This window comes from Amphiura filiformis, chromosome 4 (assembly GCF_039555335.1).
Source record: "Amphiura filiformis chromosome 4, Afil_fr2py, whole genome shotgun sequence".
Classification (NCBI taxonomy): Eukaryota; Metazoa; Echinodermata; class Ophiuroidea; order Amphilepidida; family Amphiuridae; genus Amphiura; species Amphiura filiformis.
Genome location: NC_092631.1, coordinates 77,000,939 through 77,024,668, shown reverse-complemented (window position 1 = coordinate 77,024,668; position 23,730 = coordinate 77,000,939). Strand labels below are relative to the sequence as shown.

General features: G+C 34.4%; 1 protein-coding gene across 2 annotated transcripts in view; it reads right to left on the bottom strand.

The window, feature by feature from the left end:
- LOC140151435 (myosin-I heavy chain-like) overlaps positions 1-23,730 on the bottom strand; it is a 124,244-nt gene that overhangs the window by 5,261 nt on the left and 95,253 nt on the right. For both annotated transcript variants that reach the window (XM_072173776.1, XM_072173777.1), the window contains 16 exons: positions 21,192-21,358; positions 11,088-11,184; positions 8,539-8,616; positions 8,135-8,294; positions 6,998-7,104; positions 6,171-6,297; positions 5,419-5,537; positions 4,651-4,798; positions 4,290-4,435; positions 3,760-3,857; positions 3,048-3,123; positions 2,558-2,661; positions 1,855-2,054; positions 1,361-1,421; positions 1,114-1,219; positions 688-894 (listed from right to left, as the gene is read on the bottom strand). In XM_072173776.1, the coding sequence (XP_072029877.1) occupies positions 688-894; positions 1,114-1,219; positions 1,361-1,421; positions 1,855-2,054; positions 2,558-2,661; positions 3,048-3,123; positions 3,760-3,857; positions 4,290-4,435; positions 4,651-4,798; positions 5,419-5,537; positions 6,171-6,297; positions 6,998-7,104; positions 8,135-8,294; positions 8,539-8,616; positions 11,088-11,184; positions 21,192-21,358 (2,001 nt within the window). The remainder of the gene's footprint in view (positions 1-687; positions 895-1,113; positions 1,220-1,360; positions 1,422-1,854; positions 2,055-2,557; positions 2,662-3,047; positions 3,124-3,759; positions 3,858-4,289; positions 4,436-4,650; positions 4,799-5,418; positions 5,538-6,170; positions 6,298-6,997; positions 7,105-8,134; positions 8,295-8,538; positions 8,617-11,087; positions 11,185-21,191; positions 21,359-23,730) is intronic.

The following is a 23,730-nucleotide window of genomic DNA, read 5'->3' as shown; positions in this document are numbered from 1 at the left end:
AGTGTATTGTGTTGGCGTGAAAAGTTTTAGCATGCAGGTGCGTTGCTAGTGCCTTTGAAACTAATTAACATAATTTGACACCCTTAACGTAAACAAAAACAAAATTGGACGTTTTATTGGGGTGCGGACAACTTTACTCTACGCAGCGCAAAAAACTGTTTTCCGAAAAAATGTAAAACGTAGAATTTTTTAGCCTTACCACTTCGAAAAACTCAGTAATTTATTATAGATGATTCTTTCATGGGAATGCATTACAAATACAGCAACAGAATCCTCTAGTAAAAAATCAAGAATGGATCTATTCTATCAGGTGATGACCTTTTTCACAGTGACAAAATCACATTCACAAATTCTGAATACAACCATTGCAATATTGTCCCAATTTTGCTTTTATCAAATCACATATGGTAACGAAATTGACACACAAGGTTGCTGACACTCAAACAATATAAATAATACTTTGAATCAGAATACAATATCTATGTAAAATTACCTGCAAATTAGAAGAAACATGTTTAAATTCATCCTCAATGAACATTTCTTTTAATCAGGTGTAATTTTTGTATTTCTTTAATGTTTGTTAACACAAATCAAGATTTCTTGTCAAATTTTATAATTGGTATAGAAATTTTGTTTTCTAATTTCCTCTATCACAAATGAAAAACTATACAAAAACATTTTGCCTACCTTGCAGTCATCATGGAGTCTATCCGATGTTCCTCTCAACCTCTTGTGATGAGCTAGAAACCGGTATCTCCTCACAAACTCACTCATCTTGAGTTGATGTGGATAACCTCCGGTAATGAGATGAACTGTTTCTAAGATTTGAAGGGACCTCAGCTGCTGCTTAACAACGTCACTGTCAAATGATGTCGGCTCTTCTTTGTTGTTGGACTGGATTGATATAAAAAAATTGTTGATTAGATTAGATTGTGAATTTTAGGCAAGTTGTATAACAGAATTTTCTTCACAGAATATTGGGTTGGTTAAAATAAGGATTGAGCAGAGCATTGCTTCAAAACGCTATCCATGTTAACCTGTTCAAATGATTACGGTATTGACTGAGATGGAATTGTTTTTCCCTATCTTTATGACTACAAAAATTAAATGTACCTTGATACATCTGACAAAGTGTGTCTGTGTCTGATCCAGCGTCTTGATGAGACTATCTAGACGATACACCAAGTCTTGGCTGTAAGTTGTAAAGGTCTCACTTTTCCTGCAAAATAGATGATGAAACAGTAACAAGTGTGAACATAAAATCAACCAATTTCAATTTCATCTCATTGTAATGTACTGAAATCATTTATAAAATGAACAGCATAGACAAGTAATTGTGACAAGTTCTATTAATTCTTACCCTGAACATTCTCTTGGTGGGCTTGGTGATATTCTGAACAGCAATCCTTTGGGGCTACCACCTGTATAAGTAAAGAAAATAATTAGTATACACATTTATTCTTCAGCAATCAGCTGTATGTAACTTACGGCAATTGTATGACATTTTTTTTACTAATAAGCCAATTACGAAAGTCAGTCACAAAAAAAATATGCGTCCAAAGATTAAATTTTGGTTGCATATCATACTATCTGTATGGTCTGTTATTCACTATTCAGGCAAGTACAATAAATGATGTAAGAGTAAATTTCATTAGGTGCAGCTTCAAATCATGTGCGTTCACTTAAATCCCTGTAGTATACAAGCCTTACAAGGGCATGTTGCAAAATGCCATCAGTTAACAGCTACCTCAACATATTGATGGTAATAGATGCCACGAGACCAGCAATAAACACTATAATTAATAGTTTGGAAGAAGAGGTTAATTGCACTATCAATGTATAAACCACCCATACCTTGGAGTGTTTTGAGTTCTTGTGAGAAGAGATGTGTGGTGAAGCCAAAATTACAGCTGCGTTTTTGAAAGATGGTGATGACGTCATCGCTGATAACATCACTATTGGCGTCTAAGAAGTCGCCCGCATCGTAGGTGATGTTTTGTGAGGAATGTTTGATAGTGAACTGGTGGGAGTTTTCTAATGCACTGGTGTAGTATCTGAAGATAGAAAAGTTAATTGGTTAAAAGTGATTTATTTGATATTTGGATAATTAATATCCATAAAAACATAAAGACTTTATGATAAGAAAAATCCTTACAATGATATTGCCTTTAATCGGTATGCTCATTACATAAAAAATCAATAAATTAAAGTTATACTGAACCAACTTTTTTTATAGACAAGTTATTCACTTCTATCTCTATTCCTTTAAATCTATTCTATAAATGGGTGCCATTATTTTCTTAGAAGGGTAAAATAATTATTTATGATATAACCTTGTGAAATTGTGAAGGAAAATGTTAAATTGGTCAACTTCATCAATACATCTTATGAAGTAGAAATGGGCAACCACTCTAACCAGCTCAGCTCCAGCTGTAACCTAAAATCTCTAACTTGATTTTGCCTTGTATGAATAAAACCTAACTCAAACAAACAAAACAAAGCAAGCAAGCAATCAAGCAAGCAATCAAGCAAGCAAAATATCGTTTGTTGCACTCACCCATTGCTCTGTGCACATTTCACATTAAGAGTTTGTATGAGTTGATCACATGTGTTATCCAATGAACGGCTTTCACTGTCTATCACACTAAATAAACCATGATCCTGAAAAAGAGAAACATAATTTAATTTTATAACAGTAATTGGGTTGCATATTGGAATCATTCACTTGAATAACTATATGTAGCTGACAGTAGCTCATACTATAGGCCTACTTAATTTCACCCAACATTGGTAGCAATGTTAGTGTCTTAAAAATGTTATAATTATACACACCTATGTCACTACCAAACTTGGGTGATACAAGGTATCAATCTTCAATTTTGAGTTGGACAAAGTATACAATGTTAGCAATATTTAAAAAAATTGTTAGTCATGACTATGAGCCATGTCCACAATAAATTGAAAAGTAGAAAACTTTTGTTACTATTTTTATGACTTAAAAAAAGACCTGACAAAACAATAAAATACCACTATAATATAGTGTTTACCTGTGCTAGTAGGAACTGGAGGCAAGGAGTGTTGTCACAGTATTCCACATTGATGTCACAATGAACATTTTCTTGCCTGTACATACAAAAGAAATTATTATTACTCTGTTATGCTGTTTTCAAGCTTTAGTTATTTACAGTCCAACTTCCCTTATATGGATATCTCCCCTAACGTGTTATTCAGATGTGTGATCTTCATAGTAAAACATGTTTTTAATGTATATACTTAGGACATATCTATTTTGCATACAGCACCCGGGACAGCACCCAAATACCATATTTTTAGAGTTAATTAATTACCCCATATTGAGTAATCTTTTGCTGTCTCAAACTTATATAATAAATTAATTTTACCTTGACAGTCGCGGGGGTCGTTTAGAACGTTCAAATACTCCAATAGGGCCCATACTTATGCTAGAGTGAACACAATAATGTGAATGATCTTCTTACACATAAAAATATGGCCAATTCAGAAAGAAAATCTTGTTTACCGTATAGGGCCTACTATACACAACTTAAAATGTATGTAGTAGAGCACTTTAGACATTCAATGTAGAATTATACTTATCAAGCCTGCAGGTTATACCTGGTCCCATCATGCCTGAATAAAGGAGGTTGGACTGTATTTCAAACACAATCCTGTTAGGGTTAAGAATGAGGGTTAGGGGATTAGGGTTAGTATTAGGGAATAAACACAGTTAAAACTACCTACCTGCACACATCTTGTGTATGTTTGAAGACCCTGGTGGTATAGAACTGTTCTATGGTTTCAGCACTAAAGTTAACACAGAGCTGTTCAAATTTATTGCACTGGAATAAACAAAAAAGGAATATTCTTTAACATGGTTGCTAAATATTATGTTAAGTGAATGGAAGCAAAGAAAAAGATTCTTATCCCCTTCCTCTCAAAATCTGACAACTTAGCTAGTACTAAATATCAAATGTAATATGAACAATACCGTTATTAATTTAATTTTAAAGGCCAGATTTTTTTTATTATAATTGTGTTATTGTAGTGTTGACTTCAATGACATTATCAAATATAAACAAAAGAAATCACTTAGAATCTCAAACAGACAAACATATAAGTTTACATGGGGCAATGGCAAATTTCTTATTTCATTCTTTAACAAATACACCCAGAAGATACCAATTGAATCCTTTATACTACTTCAAGAAGGGCCTGTGACTGATTCTTGTGGAACACCACCTGTAACATCAAAGTTGAGTTTGGATACATACCTCATTTGATTCTAAACCAAACATATCCAAGATACTAATGAATCCATCACCCATGCTGCTATGTGAGCTGGTAGAGGATTGGTTGGTAGATGATTTGGAAGGAACAGGGGATGGCTGATGACGCATAGGCTTGCATCCCAGGGAATCTGAAGGAAAAAAGAACACCACATATTTTACAAAAAGTCATAGTACATAATTAGTACAATGTGGGTTAGAGTGTACTATATCCATTAGAATGTGTGGGGTTCATGGGCTTGCTTTAGTGTAGCCTTTGGATTTCAGCCTTTTTATATGACTTAGGATGGCAAGAGAGGGGTGACTTATTGCTACATGCATTGTTGATTTGTATCAGTCAGCTTACCATTACTTAACGTGTCATCACTCCCACTGGATGTTGCTGAGTAATGTCTTGTATTATTATGTCTTGTAATGCTGTTGACTTTCCTGATTACAGCCGATACCGTCCTGCAGTATAAGGCTTTGGCAAGTGAGTCACGATTCTGATTGGCCTGTAGAAAACAAATAATGCATCGTTAATATTTGATTTGATATTGGTTTTGCAACACCTGCTTATTTATTTTTTAAAGTCTAATTTATAAAAATAAGTCACTGACTTTCCATTTTTTATATAAAAAAAAGAGGTCATTGACTTTGCAACCAGTACAAAACTGGTTGCAAGCCTCCAAGGCTTATGCATTCATACTACCTATGTCACTTGGCCAGTTTCCATATGTACCACTTTTTTCCCTAGTACCAGAGAGACATCATGGATCAGAGTACAAGTAACATGGATAAATTCAAGATAAGAGTACAACAACTGCCCCCCAAACACACCCCACACACGTTTTGTAGCCACTTGATACACTTTTCCCCCAAATTGTGCAAAAATGTGCACAAATCAACTAAGTGTCCATGTTTTTAAGTGAAAATGTTCAAAAAAGACCAATATGTCAAACAAAATTGGAAGGGTCCGAGTCTATTTGTAAAATGTAAGCCATTTATTTTCTAAGAAAAATGTCTCCACATTTTGGAAGCCTCATACCCCCATGAATCCTGGCTATGGGCAAGATTTGGATACTGTGTAAATAATTCAGAAACAGGAGCAATGTTAGCATTCAACTCTACTTACAGACTGTGCATCACAGAGGGATTTGAACACCTGTCCTTTGAGATTTCTAGTTCTTGTTGTTAATCCTCTATAGAGAGCTACACCAGACACACCCAGTAATGCTGCTACTGATTTGATTTCTGTATACACAGGATGGAACAAACGAAAAATAAGTTTGTTAATCATTTTTAACAAGCGTATAAGTGTTTAGTTGAACAAGTTTGGTAGTTGGGAGAGTAAACTCAGTAAACAAGGTGTGTGCCACCATGATCAGTGATGAAGGACAGTATTAACTTTCTCACATTTTTTATGAGTTTCAGCTACAGGGATCAAGAAAATCCCCAAACAAAAAACCAAATATATTAATGAGCTTTTTCAGTCATTAGCTCATTAGCAATATTGTTTATTGATACAAAGAAAATATAAATTGATGTATTATAACCGTATGTCCGTTTTGCTTCAAACGAAAAGCATATTGATCAGTGTTCTTTACTTTTCACAATTAATCTGTTTAAAAACATGCTCACAGCATGTCATGATTTCCAGAAAACATCTCAAATCTCACCTTTAAGTAACCTTCACGAAACCCTATATGACTGTGGCATACATGTTTTGAAATTATGATATGTATTTCATAATGTCCACTTCCTTATATTTCTATTTTTGGCTACATTACAAAGTTGAAATTGTCAACATTGGCCAGATCAGAGCATGTCAGGTTTTTCAACAAGTAATTTTAAAATGTTTATAAATTTTAATTTTAGTTTTCTTACCATTGTTTCCCTTGATGTCCAGCTCAAACCCACCATCATCAATGAATTGTATGTTGCCTAGCAACAAAATGGCAGCCATGACTCTCATAACATCAAAGAAGTGAATACCAAGAGATGTCAATGATTTCTGTAAGAGAAGAAATTAAATAATCAAATTATTTTACACACACAATGAGTATTCCTGAAGTTTGGACTAACCTGTGGTCAAATGATCATAGTTGCATATAAAATTTATAAATGAAAGACAAAGTTTGATGTAGCCTATAAAGATGTTATCCCGCTCAAGGAAAGAAAATTCACTCAGGAACTTTCACTTGTGATATTTCACTGAATATTCCTCGAAGTGACAGATAATGGTATATGATGCCACTTGAAAAGTACACTAGGAATAAGTACACTGTTGACAGAAATAGTTTTTTCTTCACCCATAACAATGAAGTCTGCATCAGTACATATATTAACCAAATTTCAAATTGAATTGCATACTATGATACAGTAATGGTTTTTCCTTCCAATAGGTTTTGTAAAAGACATTCCCTTGAAGTAGACTTGAACTGCAGAATGTGGATCAAATGGCATTCATATTATTCAAAATCTGCAATACTGCCCTCTAGAGTTATACATCCATAGTTCATTATGCCGATGTGAAGGGGTTTGTGGTCGAAGGTGCTCTCTGTGTTTTCTACCCAGCTCCACTGCAGGGGAGGCCCCACCCTATGGTAATTTGTGGCATTTACTGGTGTTATGGTTAAAAACTTGCAAATAGCTAAAAATCTTTTTCTGTGTGCAGCCCTATACATCAGTCTACCGGGATTGAGTCTACCTACCCTCCAAGCATCAAATCTTATTCTATCCCTCTCAGAATCATCTGCTTCTGTTACATTGTTGAGATAATGGAGATCCTTGGCACTGTAACCTGTCAAGTGCAGTTTAACTGAAATAAAATAATAAGCAAATGATTAGGTTAATGATTTGACTGGTAACTTTACAAGAAAATATTATTCATTATTAAAATGATAGGTCTCAAGACCAAATGCACCAAATTACAATGTTGGGGGCAATGGACAAGTTGATCGTAATCCTGGGGGTGAAGTTCATACAGTATGCATGTGCTGCCGTAACTTTTAATGAATGAGAATTGAGAAAAATGGGGACTTGCAGGCCTAAAAATGGTTCTTTTGGTGAAGATTTTGTTTTAAAAACGGGCAATTAGGAAAAATATGGGATCTTTGGGAGAGTGGTGGATAAGATATAACGGTCTTTTACTTTTGGGCCAGCAGATAAAAAATAGGGGTCTTAAGGACCGCATATAATGCAACATCAATAGCGAGTTCCCCAGGATCATAATGATCAACAACTTCAGATAAGTTCCAAATAGCACATTGGATTCAGAATTCTGTTACATTGTTGAGATAATGGAGATCCTTGGCACTGTAACCTGTCAAGTGCAGTTTAACTGAAATAAAATAATAAGCAAATGATTAGGTTAATGATTTGACTGGTAACTTTACAAGAAAATATTATTCATTATTAAAATGATAGGTCTCAAGACCAAATGCACCAAATTACAATGTTGGGGGCAATGGACAAGTTGATCGTAATCCTGGGGGTGAAGTTCATACAGTATGCATGTGCTGCCGTAACTTTTAATGAATGAGAATTGAGAAAAAATGGGGACTTGCAGGCCGAAAAATGGTTCTTTTGGTGAAGATTTTGTTTTAAAAACGGGCAATTAGGAAAAATATGGGATCTTTGGGAGAGTGGTGGATAAGATATAACGGGTCTTTTACTTTTGGGCCAGCAGATAAAAAATAGGGGGTCTTAAGGACCGCACATAATGCAACATCAATAGCGAGTTCCCCCAGGATCATAATGATCAACAACTTCAGATAAGTTCCAAATAGCACATTGGATTCAGAATTCTAATAAGGTTTTTAAAAGTTCAAATGAATGCTATAATTTACCTCTTTCTTCAGCTGACAGTCCAGCTAGCATTTGATAGAATATGTGATATCCTCTCTCTCCTTGAGGAGGTTGTACAACTCTAGACTGGTCTAACCAATAACAATGTAACTTGGTACGGTAAATACTACAGTTGGACATCATCGCTTCAATGTACTGACCCTGTGGAAAGAAAGAAAAACAGTAAATTTTAAAAAATGTATAAAGAAATTATTATTTAAAACAGAGAAATCTGAAACCAATGTTGCAAGTTTTTGGTTTTTATTTTCATTCCATCATTTTTCTTTTAGCATACTACATGCAGAGTCTGAATAACAAGACCTGTTAAAAGTCTACAATCTAGTTTCAAATAATATCACATAAATGAAACAAGGTTTCATAGCTACAGAGATTTGAAAAAACTTACCATTCTGCTAGAATTTGAGTTGTGTTTTGTTTTGGCACACCCTAGAGACCTTAGCACTGTAAAAGCATTCACAAGATGCTGAAAGAAAGACAAAATAATAACTAATATTGAGTAATTTTAAAATATTCAAATTAATATAGAAATGTGTATACATAATGAAAACTGTACCTAGATTTGGAATGTTAATCCACTTAACTGGTAAAAAATTAGGTTAATTTTATTCCTATAAACTAATAATCAATGGTTAGGTGACGGGGGGGGGGGGGGGCTATTATATGGGAGGACTGATATTTGAAGTAATATCAGTCTGTAGGGACTTTTATTATGGAAGAGGTTAAATGGCCCTAACAAATCACCAAAAGCTTGAAAAATCTGAAACATTTTTGCAAACATATTTTGACAAAATTGTTAAAATTCACAACATACAAAATAAATATTGGGACTGCAAAGCAAAACTAATATCCTATGAAAATATTTGTGTGCAATAGTGCACTTGGTATCTGGGACAATGGTTCAATCAACTTTTATCACATACCATATCTGAAATAAAGAAAGCATTTAAGTTCCTTTTAGTTGTTCACAGTTCCTATACAAGGTATTAGCGCTATGCCAATCCATAACGGTTACACCAAATCGCAACTGACATATACATGGTGTGGGCTAGACAGATTAACTTTGCATACAGAAGGAAAAATTCAACAATTGTCGAAAGTAAGATATCAACATTTTGGCTGGGAATGCGACAAAATCCGGGACAAAATGGTAGAATTGAATAAAGGGCTTGGTTGTATACCTGTGAGGGTTGTTGTACAATTGTACATGTTTCATGGCCAGGTAAAAATAACCATTGTTACTTATAGCTCCTATGTATTTTAATCTAAAATTTTTTATTTACTTTTGAATTGTTGCAAAGTGTGAGGAAAGTTTTTGTGGGGGCAATGGGGAATTTTTATTTTCGTCTTGAACATGTTTCATGACCAGCAAAAACAACTATTGTTACTTATAGCTCCTATGTATTTTGAATTTAAAATTTTTATTTACTTTTGAATTGTTGCAAAGTATAAGGAAGTTTTGATGGGGGCAATGGGGAATTTTTATTTTCGTCTTGCATAAACAGCTTTGTAACTGAACAAAGGTGTTATTGAAGTTGGATACAGGTACGAGTGACTTTGGTCAATTAAAAATATTTAAATTTGGAAATGACCTTCCTTCTTTTCCAAAATCTATTATATATTTAAGTTCCAGAGGTGTAAGGGGACTTTCATATTTAATCAAGGAAGGGGTCGCAAACTCAGTGCTGGACTCGGTGTCAGAGGAAGAGAAATATACCTTCTCCAAAGACACATTGAAATATTTCAATCTTTTGACAGTTAATGATAGGAATATTGCAAAATAGATTGAAATGGATCTTTGGATTGACTCTTGCTCTTTCTGTAGACTAATTGCACCATCATATCATCAAGTGTTACTCCTATTTTACTACCAAATACCATGTCTTGAATAATAGCTGGAATGAGATTTCAAACTTTTTTAGAGTGCACAATTTCAATTTTAATTGGCAAGGATTTGTCCCTAACTCCAATTGTAAAAGATTGATAATGATTCCTTAAGTTTGAATCATTTGACTGATTTTACCAGAGGCAGCTATGCATGCAATGTGCCTTCAATGAACATTGTGCATATAAATATACTGGTACGTTAAGGCAGCTATGTGTACTAGACTTGCTCACACCCATATCAAAGGCTACCTCAACAACCAACATCTTGGACCAAGACTGAGCATATTGCAGAATGCCTACATGTTTCTGAAGTTTTTCACAACTTTGGAAATAATCAAAGTTTGTTCCCCCTTAATCACACAATAATGTGTAAAAGGTTAAATTGACAGTCATTCACTGTTTTTCTGCCACCCTGCATTGTACAAAGACCTGTCAACTTTCCAGGTTCAATGCAAGAGATTGAATTGTTAAAAAGTTTTGAATCAACAAAGTTTTGACAGTTTCTGACTTCCAAAATCCCTACAATAATGTGTCATGTATGCAATCCAGCAACCTTACCGTGATATTGTAAACATCCATTATGCCTACGGCTGTATGTGCTAGGAAAATGTATTGCACTGTCAATTTTTACTCATGTTTTGTTATTTTGCCAATTTAAAGTATATTTAACTCCCGGATTTAACGTTTGGGTTCAAAGATATGTAGGCCCTATAGTTTATAATAAAGGCAAAGATTCGCCAAAGGTAGTGGAAATTTGAAAAGTTAAATTTGAGAAATTTAAATGTTCTCAAAACTGTACAACATATAACATACTTTTAACAAAAAATATTTATAAAGGAAAGTTGCACTGTATCCTAAGTCCTCAAACTTGTAATACATTTTTTAAAAGAAATGTTCAAAGTTACTTGGTGAAAAGCCTGTCATCATACATTTCAAAATACCAGACTAAGCTGCAATGAAATCAAAGCCTATACAAAAGGTTTGAACACTTAAAGAATTGTAAGTCTCTTTGAAGGCCTTTAATATATGTTTCTTTCTTTCTCTTTTTACCTTAAATGACTCCGTTTCTGCTCCTCCTCCAGCCAGTTCATGCAGTTGCCGTAGTAACAGTTGTGAAGCATATGTTTTGCCACTCCCTGTTGCACCACTGAAATAACAATTAATACAATAATACAAAATTACATATGTATTCTTTATTCTTAATATCCATGATGTAAAATCATCCAATTCAGATGGACAGAGGCTCAAATTCTATTAGAAACAGTTTCTTCCGGGTTTTCCCAGGCCATCCTTTGGGTGTGAAAACAAAAGGCAATTCCTCAACTAAAGCAGGAGGTATCACCCACTAACCATCCCTTCTTTAGGGTCTGTCTACATATCGCTCATTCTACAAAATCCGGTGCCAATCCACTAAAAAAATAGAAAAAATAAAAGTTGTTCAAAAAGATCTGCTTTTTGTGTTTTTTAAAAGTAAATGTATCACTACTTTCAGATGTAAAAAATTGCCAACACCACTTTCATATTTTTCTTTCAGGAAGTCATGATGTTTTTTAACACTAAAACTCAATGTAATGTGAGCTACGTTACCGACTATAAAATGGGCTGGTTTACTCAATCCAAGGTCATAAAAAGCAAATTAAAGATCACTTGAGTGAAATGTAAAACAGATTTCACCATTTCATAGAAGTTTTGAAGATGCTTAAATGAGTGTGTAACGTAGCTCACAGTAACGTAGTTCACTGGTTTTAATGTTTTTAATGTGATTTGCGAACGTTAGAACGTTATGTCGGTTAATTCTAATATAAATGGGGTTCGACCACTGGTAGCTTTCACATATTATTAGGAAGTACATGTAATACAAGTGCATACTATAGAATCCTGGTAACGTAGCTCACCAATCTTAACATGGTCGGTCGAAATTTCAATGTTTACAACATTTATATGCCAAAAATGCTACAGCATCACGATTTTTACTGTGATTTTTAAAAACCTGTTTCCTTTCAAAAACCGCAAATTACATTGATACCTCTGTTTTACTTCTTTCCAATAACGTGTGTTAAAAAGGTAACGTAGCTCACAGCGTTTTGGTGGAAAGTGCAATTTATTTTAGAATTACACAAAGACATTTTAATCACTAAAAAATAATGTTGATAAACAATATGATGGTGCATTATCTAATTAAAAAACAACAAATATGTAAAGAAATCGCATTTATTCAAAGAAAATATTCAGGGTTAGATGTGACACTTGAGCTGTGGAAACGCATTTTTAGCGATTTTTGAGCCTTTGCAAGGGTTAATCAGGCTGAAGAAAGCATTTAAAGTATGGAAAACTATATATGTCCGTGTAGATCTCGTTGAGTTCTACCAGAAAAACAACATATTTGATGCCCTAAATGCTCGACAAAGTTTTTGTGGACCAAAGAATGGAAAAAAAAGGCTATTGGCACCGGATTTTGTAGAATGAGCGATATGGAGTATCACAACATAATGAGGGACTGTGGATACCGGTTACGTTTTATCTGCTGAAGCCTAGAGCCTACTCTTAACTTCAGGGTTTGCTTACATACAGAGTATCACAATATTGTATGGTATTGCAGGTTCAGGTAACCCTTTATCTGCTGATGCCTAAAGCCATGGCCAGTGTGTACACATACATGTTATCTTAAAGCGTCATTATGCGTACATGAGTTAAATATTAACTCTCGCCGATGCAAGAAGTCATAACCTTCCTACATGTACAACTTGTACAATATCAATGTATATGCAAATATTTTTCAATGTATGCAAATATTTTTCATGTTTATTATGATCTAGAATTTTTTATTTTCTTTTAAGCCATCTTAATTAAATCCCGAGTCTCAAAGCTGCCGCACGCATGTTAGTAAAATCATGCACATAGTCCTCTTTGAAAATCAAGAAATTCATGTCTTTTTTTTTTTTTTAAACAAAAAGGTGAAAATAACACTCAAAATTCCTATTTGATTTCAAGTTTCCAACAACCAGTTTTGAAGAAGACTTATTTTGTAGTAGTGACTTTACTTGTCTACTATTCTAACATTTGCGACAGACATTGGATATTTTCTGCACAAAATGCTTGTCCCCCAAATAAAAAAAAAAAAAAAAAGCTTTGAGACTCTGGATTTAATTACAGTGGCCTAAGTGAAGAATAGTAAATTTCATCATTATTAGCAAATGGCAGAAATGATAAATGAGAAAATTAAAGGATAGCATAAGGCCTAAAGTGGCATATCAAGCGGAGGCCACCTGAAGGATGGTATAGTGTTAGTGTTAGTGCCCACAAAATAGTTCAAAGTGAACCGATTATGTGTGTGGTTTTTAAGTGAATCTGAATCTGCTATAATTTTGCTCCTCTAATTGCAACCACTTTAGGCAAAAAAACACAGTCTTCATGATATTCAACCAACCTTGTACATGTATTTGTACAGAAAAATTAAGCCAAATGAGCAATCCTAGCGCATAACGAACAGCAGAGAAATGTATGGTAACCTACAGGTCACTAACTTATATTGTCCAGTCTTGAAAAAATATTTAATAATTTAATACTCTTTAAACATTGCACTTTAAATACCCTGATAAAATTACATTGGGTTTAAAGACCAGTACAAAACAGGTTGTTCATAACATAGCTGGTACCTCACTTAGAGAGGTTAATGTCCCGCAAAAGGTACAATCTCATTAGGTAAAATGGTTGGCATACATGAACATAATATTTGCCCTTAGGAGGAGAGACCCTTTTGTTGCACTCCCTTATTTGTTGTCTCAACTAAATGGACGGCAAAAGACATAATTGAAATTCCATATGATAGTACCTATATGTTTGTTGTATTTTTAAGTGGTTTTTACTGGGAAAATATTGTCAAGAGATAAAATATTGCTTATGCGATATATTCATGTGTTTGTTCTTGTAAGTGGTTTTTAGAAACGTCCATACAAATAGATATTAATTGATATTTCAATTATTTGTATTATTCTTTCATGTTAAGGTTGATGCACTTTCATTAAGTGTAATCCCATACAGGTGCATACTGTGGGGTGGGGTGGGGAAGGGGCACAAGTCCCCCTCCACCTGATTTTATGCTAAAAACATGACAAATCAACCTATTTGCCCCTCAGCTAATGGGTGGTCTCCTGGTACCCAAAGTTGACTATTTCTTGGTACAACCCTATATTAAGCACAACAAGTTGAAGCAAAATGTTTTAAAATATATGACAACAGCAGCAATGAATTTGGTGGAAATGTCAGTCATGGGTAGACATACTTGGGTGTTTAGGAGTGGGTTGTGTGTGAGGTGTGTGTGGGGTATGAAGGGAGGGGGTGTGCATGCAGTGGAAAATGAATGACCTCTGAAATAATATTTCAAATAGTTCTGATTAAAAATTAATTTTGAAAAAATTACTCATACAAAATGTTTACATCACAACTGTTTACACCATCAACTCTCTTGACCCTCATATTTGATTAATACTTCAAGATTTCTTCCAGCTTTTAAAACACAGGAAACAAATTGGTGACCAAACCCCGCACCAAACACACTTTGTCATACAATACTGTATTTCCAAGAACCCAGGAGCCTTAAACAAAGAGAGAATCCATTTTGCGACTTGCCGCAGGTCCACAAACCATCCAATACAAACTAACACATGGCTTTTAATAGATGCTCAAGCACTTTTGACCTCTACTCAATTTGGTTTGACTCATAACCTATTGTATTATAAATATTTAATTTATATCACTAAAATAAACAATTATGCATGGTAAATTGTTAATCAATTAATTGTTTTCCCGGTAATAATAGTGATAGAAATATTGCTCATTAATAAAACTAGACAACAGGACTGTCATAATCTAAATTTTAACCTTTTTAATCGTGGTTTAGATAATTTGGCAAACCTAGCAATAATAACTATGAAAAAATATGTGCAGGTCCAATTGGAGAAAGCAGGAAGAACCTAGAGTGCCTAAAGAAAGATCTGCAAGAACAGTCATGGATTGACACCCATCATTCTCTGCAGGGAATCAAACCCAGATGGCAGAAGTTGGAGGCAAATGCATCGACCCATATCCTCCGCACATAATCTACATCCTGAAACAAACCCTGAACATTTGTGGCAAAAAGGCACAAAGAAAATGCTCTAATGAGCAAAATTCATCCAATACTTGTTCCAATTAGCTCTTTTGCTTTGCAGATCTTAGCAAAACCATTTCTTAAAAAAAAAAAAGGTAAAGAAGGAAAGAGGTCGAACAACTTTCCCTGGTGTCAGCGCCAAACAAATACAAGTTACCAATCTAAAAGAAACCGACTGCAACCATTGACCAAAACCGTTCATATGTCACTAAAATTGTATTGCAAATAATCAAATTCTCTTTGACTTTCAATCCAACTATTTTGCTTTACAAGTATGATGACGGAATATATGTGAATGTCACTTTGAACTTGTAATGGGCTAAATGTAGCCATGGTGGTGGTGCGGGGGTACGATAATCCCCCAAATGCCAATCCTAATAAAATGTCCACTTTTTTCTGTAAAATCATGGATCCCAGTTTTGAACGAAAAATTCACAGAAGGTCCCCTTTTTTGGTAGAAACTTTGAAATTAGCTCTTTTTTAAAGGAAAAATTTACAAAGATCCACTTTTTACATGTATTATGTAGCCTCTCCCCCAAATAAGTCCTGGCTAGCCTTGTTCAGTGGCAGCCTACGGGGGAGGGGCAAGGGCATTGAAAAAAAATTCTTGCCCCCCCAGTTTTGAGGCAAAACCCCCCAAATTATGTAAATGTCCATTGTTTGCAGCAATTTTGTGCACAATTTGTCAAGTTTGCCCCCCATAAACAATTCCTGGTGCCGCCACTGGCCTTGCTCATGCACACAATATAATTAGATTTGTTCAAGTTTTCAGCAGCAGACACAATCAGAAGAAAATAAAAACTGAAAATGGAAAAACCCTCACAATGATGTTACATCACATGTTGCAAATAATCATTTTACTTCAAGGTATTAGTATATATGTGTACATCCATATCAAAAGGATGCACTTGTCGGCTGCTACATGTGTCTCATTTCACATAATAGCTAGGAATAAATACCAGACTCATCTCCGAAGTGGAAGTCACTTCAAATCATCCCAAAGTCACATAGTTAGGGAATGTTCTCTGTATTCATATACCTTGTGACTTTGGGATGATTTAAAGTGACCTACACTTTGGAGATGAGTCTGGTATTTATTCCTAGCTATTATGTGAAATGAGACACATGTAGCAGCCGACAAGTGCATCGTGTTGATATGGATGTACACATATGGGCTTAAAGAATTGTAAATTTGACTTCATGTACATTTACATTACCCTATTTCAACTTGTGGGTTCAATATCATGATCATAGTTAGAACCAGTCACTGTTCTGGCATGAAACACAGATCTTATCAGGTAAATCATCCATATCTATCAATGACTGTTTTGTTAATTGCTACAAATTTATACCGGTTGAAATTGCATCTATTTACTTGCTCTAATAATCAGCAATTTTCACATCAGAATATTGGTTCTGATCACCATGATATCTTTATATCTTCAGTAAGTGTGACTAGACGTAGTAACAAGTATATTAAAATACATATATTTGTTTCAGATCTTTATCACTTAATGCAATTTTGATCTTGTATCATTTTCTCGTTTGACTCATTTGAGTTTCTCTACTGAATGTAATCAAGATCAGCATGATACAGAAAAAAATCACATCGTCATATGAATGACAGTTACTGAAAAACAACAAACAGATAAACAAACAAACAACGAGTCAACAACAACGAGTCAACAACAACTTTCTGGACACTTGGTGACTGATGTTTTTTGTTCAATTACACATTAGCATAATTTTATATTACACCCTAATTTTTTTAAAGTGATCACAACCCTAATTTTGAATTTTGATAAAACAAAGCAAAATTTTTACAAGCCTTATGTTTTTGCAATATAGGCTAATGATAGCCTAATATAATGGAAGTCTTCTTCATGTAATCCTGATCAATTTATTTGCACTATTATTACACCATCCTCTAATTTACTTGTATCTTTTAGTGTTATGAGGAAGTGTCGAAAGGCATATGATATTTAAAAGGTCTGCAAAAAACATTCAAAACCAATTATAGACAAACAACCTGTGTGATTACTTCTGCTTGTTTATCTGGGTTCAATATTAAAATGCCAAAGTAATGTTTCTGACAATATCATAAAATAGCAATGACATACTAAAAGGAGTATTTTGTGATCCTATCATCCTCTTTTTATGACATTTTTCAGTAGATATCCACGAAAAAAGCTTATTCCCAAAATTTCAGTTCATTCCAATTTTGCGTTTGCGAGTTATGCATGATTATGTGTATTACACTGCTCCATAGACAATGTGTTGTTATTTCGTTCTGGTATACCGGAACGTAATTCCAATTTGACGATATATTTGCTAAACGAATTAATCTGCAAGAAATGTTTTGTACATAAACATTATGTAGCCAGAGGTTTTCAGTGGTATAAAAATCTCAATTTTTTTTGAGAAAAGTTGGGGGATGATGCTGTGGATCACAAAATGCCCTTTTAACTGGGTAAGAAAATAGAAATAGATAAATCCATAACAATCCATCCATTACAATCCCATGCATATAGACAATGCTCATTATTATACTCTACTAATTACTTTGCTCATTAGTGAAAGAAAGCCTTTCCTTAGCACTCTCCAATGGTAAACTACCTATGTTAGTATGGAGCTATACAATGTAAATGCCATGCATGAAGCTTAACTATTATAAAGTACAGCAATTATCCAAAGAAAAATGAGAAAAGTGACATGTTTTTTTTATTGTTTAATGAGCAGCACAATCGATCAACAGTTGAAACTAATTGGTATTTCTAAACTAATTACTATCAGCTTCACTATAATCCCGATATTTCTCAAGGTTCATAATTCTGTATTTTCTGATGCATACATAATGAATGATTTTATTATTTACAATTGCTCGTATACATTGACAACAGAAGTAGACAATTAACAAATAAATAATTAAGTTTCTTCATGCACTACTGAGAGTAGCAGTCCTACACATGATTATATACAAGGAAATGACTACACTTGTGGTCAATATTGATGTAATTTTTATGCAAATTTGCAATAAATAATTGAAATGCAGTAATTGTTGAATCACTTGCAATTATTACTGTAAATTTTGGTAAATTACATTTTCTGTTTTACATTAAGTATTTTTAAATGTACTGAATAAATTTCCCTCATTTAAAGTTAGGGAATTGAATTGAATTGCTCTTCAACTTCATCAAAATTATTTTGATTGATCGGCACATGATATATTCAAAAGCTTGAGATTATTAAACAAGACTGCTTTACCTAAATGCACTATAGGCCTATGTGTATTTGATTATAAAAAAACAGGGTGAACCCTCGAAATGCACAAAAATAAAGAAAATATTAGTATATGTAAGGATTGACTTTGGCTGCTTACATAGGGTCTCCTCGTCCGACCGAAACACTGTCAGTCCGAACCACTGCTAGTCCGAATTTTTAGGGTTATGGTTAGGTTTAGGGTTAGGGTTAGGTTTAGGGTTAAAGTTAGGGTTAGGTTTAGGGTTAGGGTCAGGTTTAGGGTTAGAGTCAGCGTTAGGTAAGCTTAAAATTCGGACTAGCGGTGGTTCAGACTGATGGGGTTTCGGACTGATGGGGTGTACCCGCTAGCCGGGCCCGCTAGAGTCTGTGCACTCACACAGTAATTTCACAAGCATGATCTTACCATAACCAAAGAAAGTGACACTTTTATGACAATGAAAAAAAAAACCTACAAAAATTTGTTTTGACTGTCCATACATAGAGTTATTGCATTTTCAACCAATTCTGAACTATGCTTTGTAATAATGTACTTCTCCGATATATTTGTGTAAATTTTTCATTGAGCAGGAGACAGGAGACCTTTAATATCATGTATATCATATATATTTTAATGAACCTGTCAATAAGCTTTAGAATATTTTGATTAATTACACTTAATCATTTGATCATCTAATCCTCAGTTATTTCAACCACAATTATTCAGGTTTTATTTTATTGATATAGTCTTCATTCATTAAATTAATACTTTAATGATGCACACTTCCCCAGTAATTTGTAAGTGTTTTAATAATTAACTATTCTTTATACATGTTTTGATTCTAATTCAGAATATCATCGCTACAGGGGCGTAGCCAGCTTTCTTGGTCAGGGGGGGGCAAAATAAAATGTTGGGGGCACAGACGAAAAAAATTGCAGTTGCATCATACAATACATAGAGACTGTATGTCTTCGAGCTTCGAAAAGGGCCTTATTGGGATGATGTGCTTGCAGCGTAGCGGAAAAAATGGTATTTTACACTATTCTCGCCCATTATCCGCTAAAAGGGCTTTATTATTACAATTTATGCACAGTAAGCCTTTAAAAAATTTTGTATTTTACACTATTTTGGCCCTGAATTTTGCTAGAAAAGGGCCCCTTGCCCTTTTTCTTTTCCTTTGCCCTCCTGAATTCTCTCTCATTTTTTGTCAGAGGCCAGAGGGGCACTTTTTCTTTCATTTTTTGTCAGGGGGGGCACTCTGCCCCACCTGCCCCCCCGCTGGCTACGCTACTGCATCGCTATTATTAATATTTCATATAAATTTGTTTTATAAACTGGTGGGAAGGAATATTGTGTATTTATGACTCACTTAATTTGATACAAATATAACCGGATAAAACAAACAAATGTAAAAATTACAAAAGAATTTCTTGCTCAAAAACAATAAAGAATTTCTTGCTCAAAAACAATATATCCTTGATGATTGAAAAAGCTTTTGTAAATAGTGTGTGGTCGTTTGTGATTTTTGGACTCCATTTTGGTGGTTTGCTGAAAGGTGCTGAATATTTCAGTGACATTGAAATTCAAAGTGTTTTGTTTGCATACTTAAAGACACTAATCCAACTTAAGTGCAGTGTAGAAGTGTAGTGTATACAGCACAGTCAGGTGGATACAAATATATTTATTTTCTATTATTACAAAAAGATTGATTGGAAATACAGGTTGACAGCTAAACAGATATTGAAAAATAACTGCGGAATAAAGCGTCTGAGATTAAGACGTGATAAAAGAAAACTGGCTCCACTTGTCTGGTTTCAACTCAGTCATGGTGCATTGTTGGTGTTAATTTTAGTATTTTAAATATAAAATTAATTATAAACATAACAACAACAACAACATTTAATCAAATGATATCCACACTACAGTGAACTAAGTCCTATGCCATCCGGCAATTACATGGCAAGATTTTACATCATGCAACTCTGCTTTAGATTTGTTTCATTAGAACATTTAAAAACTGAAAGCTACTGAACTTGGAATTAATTGGTCAGCTTTTTTATTATATGTGAAATACTAGTAAGTTGATCTAATGTTTCTTCCTTTCCCATACAAAGAATAGATTACAAAGTTTCATGTTTCTTTGCATGTGTTATGAAACATGGACTCTAAACGCAAGTGTTAAAAGGGCATTTTGTGATCCACAGCCTCATCCCTCACTTTCTAAAAAACAATTATACCACAGGAAAGCTCTGGCTTCATAATGTTAAATGTAAAAAAAATTGCAGATTAATTCATTTCGCAAAAATATCGTAAAATTTGAATTATGTTCTGGTGTACCAGAATGAAATTATACACAGTGCCTTATGGAGCAGTGATATATAATACACACAATTATGCATAACTCGCAAATCGGAATCAACTGAAATTTTGGAAATAAGCTTTTCTTGTGGATATCTGCTGAAAAATAAAATTAAAAAGAGGATGCTAGGATCACAAAATACTCCTCTTAATATACTTTTTTTTAATTTTTACATCTCTTGGTGTTACTCTCAACTTGAGAGGAGACACACTGTAGTAACTGATGGGCAAGTTAATGATGATGGTAATAACGTGATAAACTGCCTACTTTGGCCTAGTTATATTGTGTCACACTAAATGTGCGCAGCAGCTGACTGTCTTGTTTCTGCTACATTCTAGCATCATCTTCTAATACCCAAAGAGCACATGGGACACATTTATATCAATAATCTTACCAAGTATCTCTTACCTTAATATGATACTCTGTGAGGTGCCTGTTTCGATGAGTTGTTTTAATGCTGTGTTAGCAACATTATGTAAATGTGGATGATGCCCATGACGGCTGTGTTGTAGCACTTGTTCGGTAGGGATGCCTCGGTAGGGATTGATGTTCACTAGTACTGGACCAATTCTTGTCTGAAAATATAAAATTAGATAAAAACATTGAAAAATCAATGGATGAACCAATTGTTACCCAAATTGTATAGTGTTTAGTAAGGAGAGTTTTAATTGACATGACTGTCAGTACAACCACACATGATCAAATATGGCTTTCTATTATTTTTCTGGTTGCTGCACCAATTTTTATTCATTCAGATTTGCTTTATATGATCAATGTCACTAAAAGATAATCAGTCATAATCAAAACATCTAATTATTCTATTTCAATTGACTTATTATAAGCATTCATTTCAAATTTTTTGAGGAAAGTTCACTCCAAATGTATTTATTTCCTAAAATACTTATTATTTCTTAGGCAGCATCTAAAAACATATATCCATTACAAAATGTTTGACAATTCCGCCATCCAAAATCTTACATTACCCAGCTAAATCTAGCCTGGCCAAAAGGTGCAATGAACTTTAATTAATTGGCAAGAAAGAAAATTATCTATTCCTGATTTTGTACAAATAGGTAATTTTACTCAAAAATTCTGAAAGTATTGTCTTCCTTTTTTCTCTCCCAAAATCCCCAGAGAAAAGCCCGGACCTTAAGTACAGTGACCAATAATTAACCTAAGCGTGTATAAGAGGATGATACATAGAGATAGCTTGATCAATGACACAGATCACTTAAACACAACGACCGAGATTGCACGGTGACGAGAGATATCACATGGGTAATTTACAGCATAGACAATTTCTTTTTATGGACATACAGTTTACAGTCAGTACTCGAGTTTGCTTGTGTTTTATTTTTTTCATACTAATTTCATGGATAGGTGATAAATTTGCGTGCTTGGGTTCAATGTTGGTGATGCATAAGGATGTGAACATGGTTTGGGACATAGTTGCCATGTAGCCTGAAAATGCACACATTTTCTTCTAGGGATATGTTTAATAAGTACTAACCTTATGCACATACTTGCTGTAAATTAATCAAATATTGCAATATGACCCTTTTGATCCATTTTAAACTAAATTCTGATCCATTTCAGCATTCAAATTGCGAATTTTTGATCGCTACACATGCATTTGGAATAAAAGTTATTCTGGGAGTGGGTCAGTGAGATGACTTGGCAAACCAATTTGGTGGAATGGAGGGTACTGCCCCCCCTTTGGTTATTCTACTGATAAACTGGCTTTCTTCAGAACTGGTGCTATACATGTTGCTAAAGGTGGGGCTAAAGGCTTTGATCCATTGGGTGCCAATTCTGGCAACACCAGTTGTCTCTTCTGGCTCATTGAGGATGACTTCCCGGGGGGGCCACTCGAATGGTAAAGGGGGGTATCAGGCGCGTCCGTAAATTCACGTAAAAAGGGTATTTTTTGAGACTAGGGCACGTTACGTGCGTAACGCGAATAGGGTATCAAATCCATGTAAAATTGGTGTAAAAGGGTATGTTTTTGGAGCTCTTACGTACTTAGGGTAGTTTTGCCCCGGGGTTTTGCCAACGGACTCAATTCTTTCGAGACACTTAACCCATACCAAACTGGAAAAAATATACATCATTTTTCTCCCGACTTTCGTTGATGCATGCACATTAAAAAATTATTTAATAGGCCTATGGAAACCATCTTGTTGTAGCCTACAATAAGATGGTTTCCGAAATAATTTTCTCCTGCACATTAATATTTTAATAACCATCTACATGTAATACTATGTCTTCTGAAGGTATTCAGTTGACAATTTAGCTCTAGTGGTGCAAAAGAATAAGCCTACAAGATGGTTTCCGACTGCGTTATTCTCCCGACTTTCGCATGATGCATGCACTAAATTATATGGCTAGGACTACAAGATGGGCTCCGAAATAATGTTCTTCCGACTTGCTGATTTTTCATGCACATTAATATTTTACTCAACCATCTAATACTATGTCTTCTGAAGGTATTCAGTTAACAATTTAGCTCTAGTGGTGCAAAAGAATAAGCCTACAAGATGGTTTCCGACTGCGTTATTCTCCCGACTTTCGCATGATGCATGCACATTAAAAAATTATATGGCTAGGCCTACAAGATGGTTTCGAAATAATGTTCTTCCGACTTGCTGATTTTTCATGCACATTAATATTTTACTCAACCATCTAATGCTATGTCTTCTGAAAGTATTTAGTTAACTATTTAGCTCTATCAGTGCAAAAAAAAAAAAAAAAAAAAGCCTACAAGATGGTTTCGGACTTTGTTTTTCTCCCGACTTTCGCATGATGCATGCACATTAAAAAAACTATCTAGATTTTGTAGGCCTACAAGATGGTTTCCGAAATGATTTTCTTCCAACTTGCCGATTTTTCATGCACATTAATATTTTTATTAACTATCTAACTGCTACACATGCTTTGTCTTCTGAAG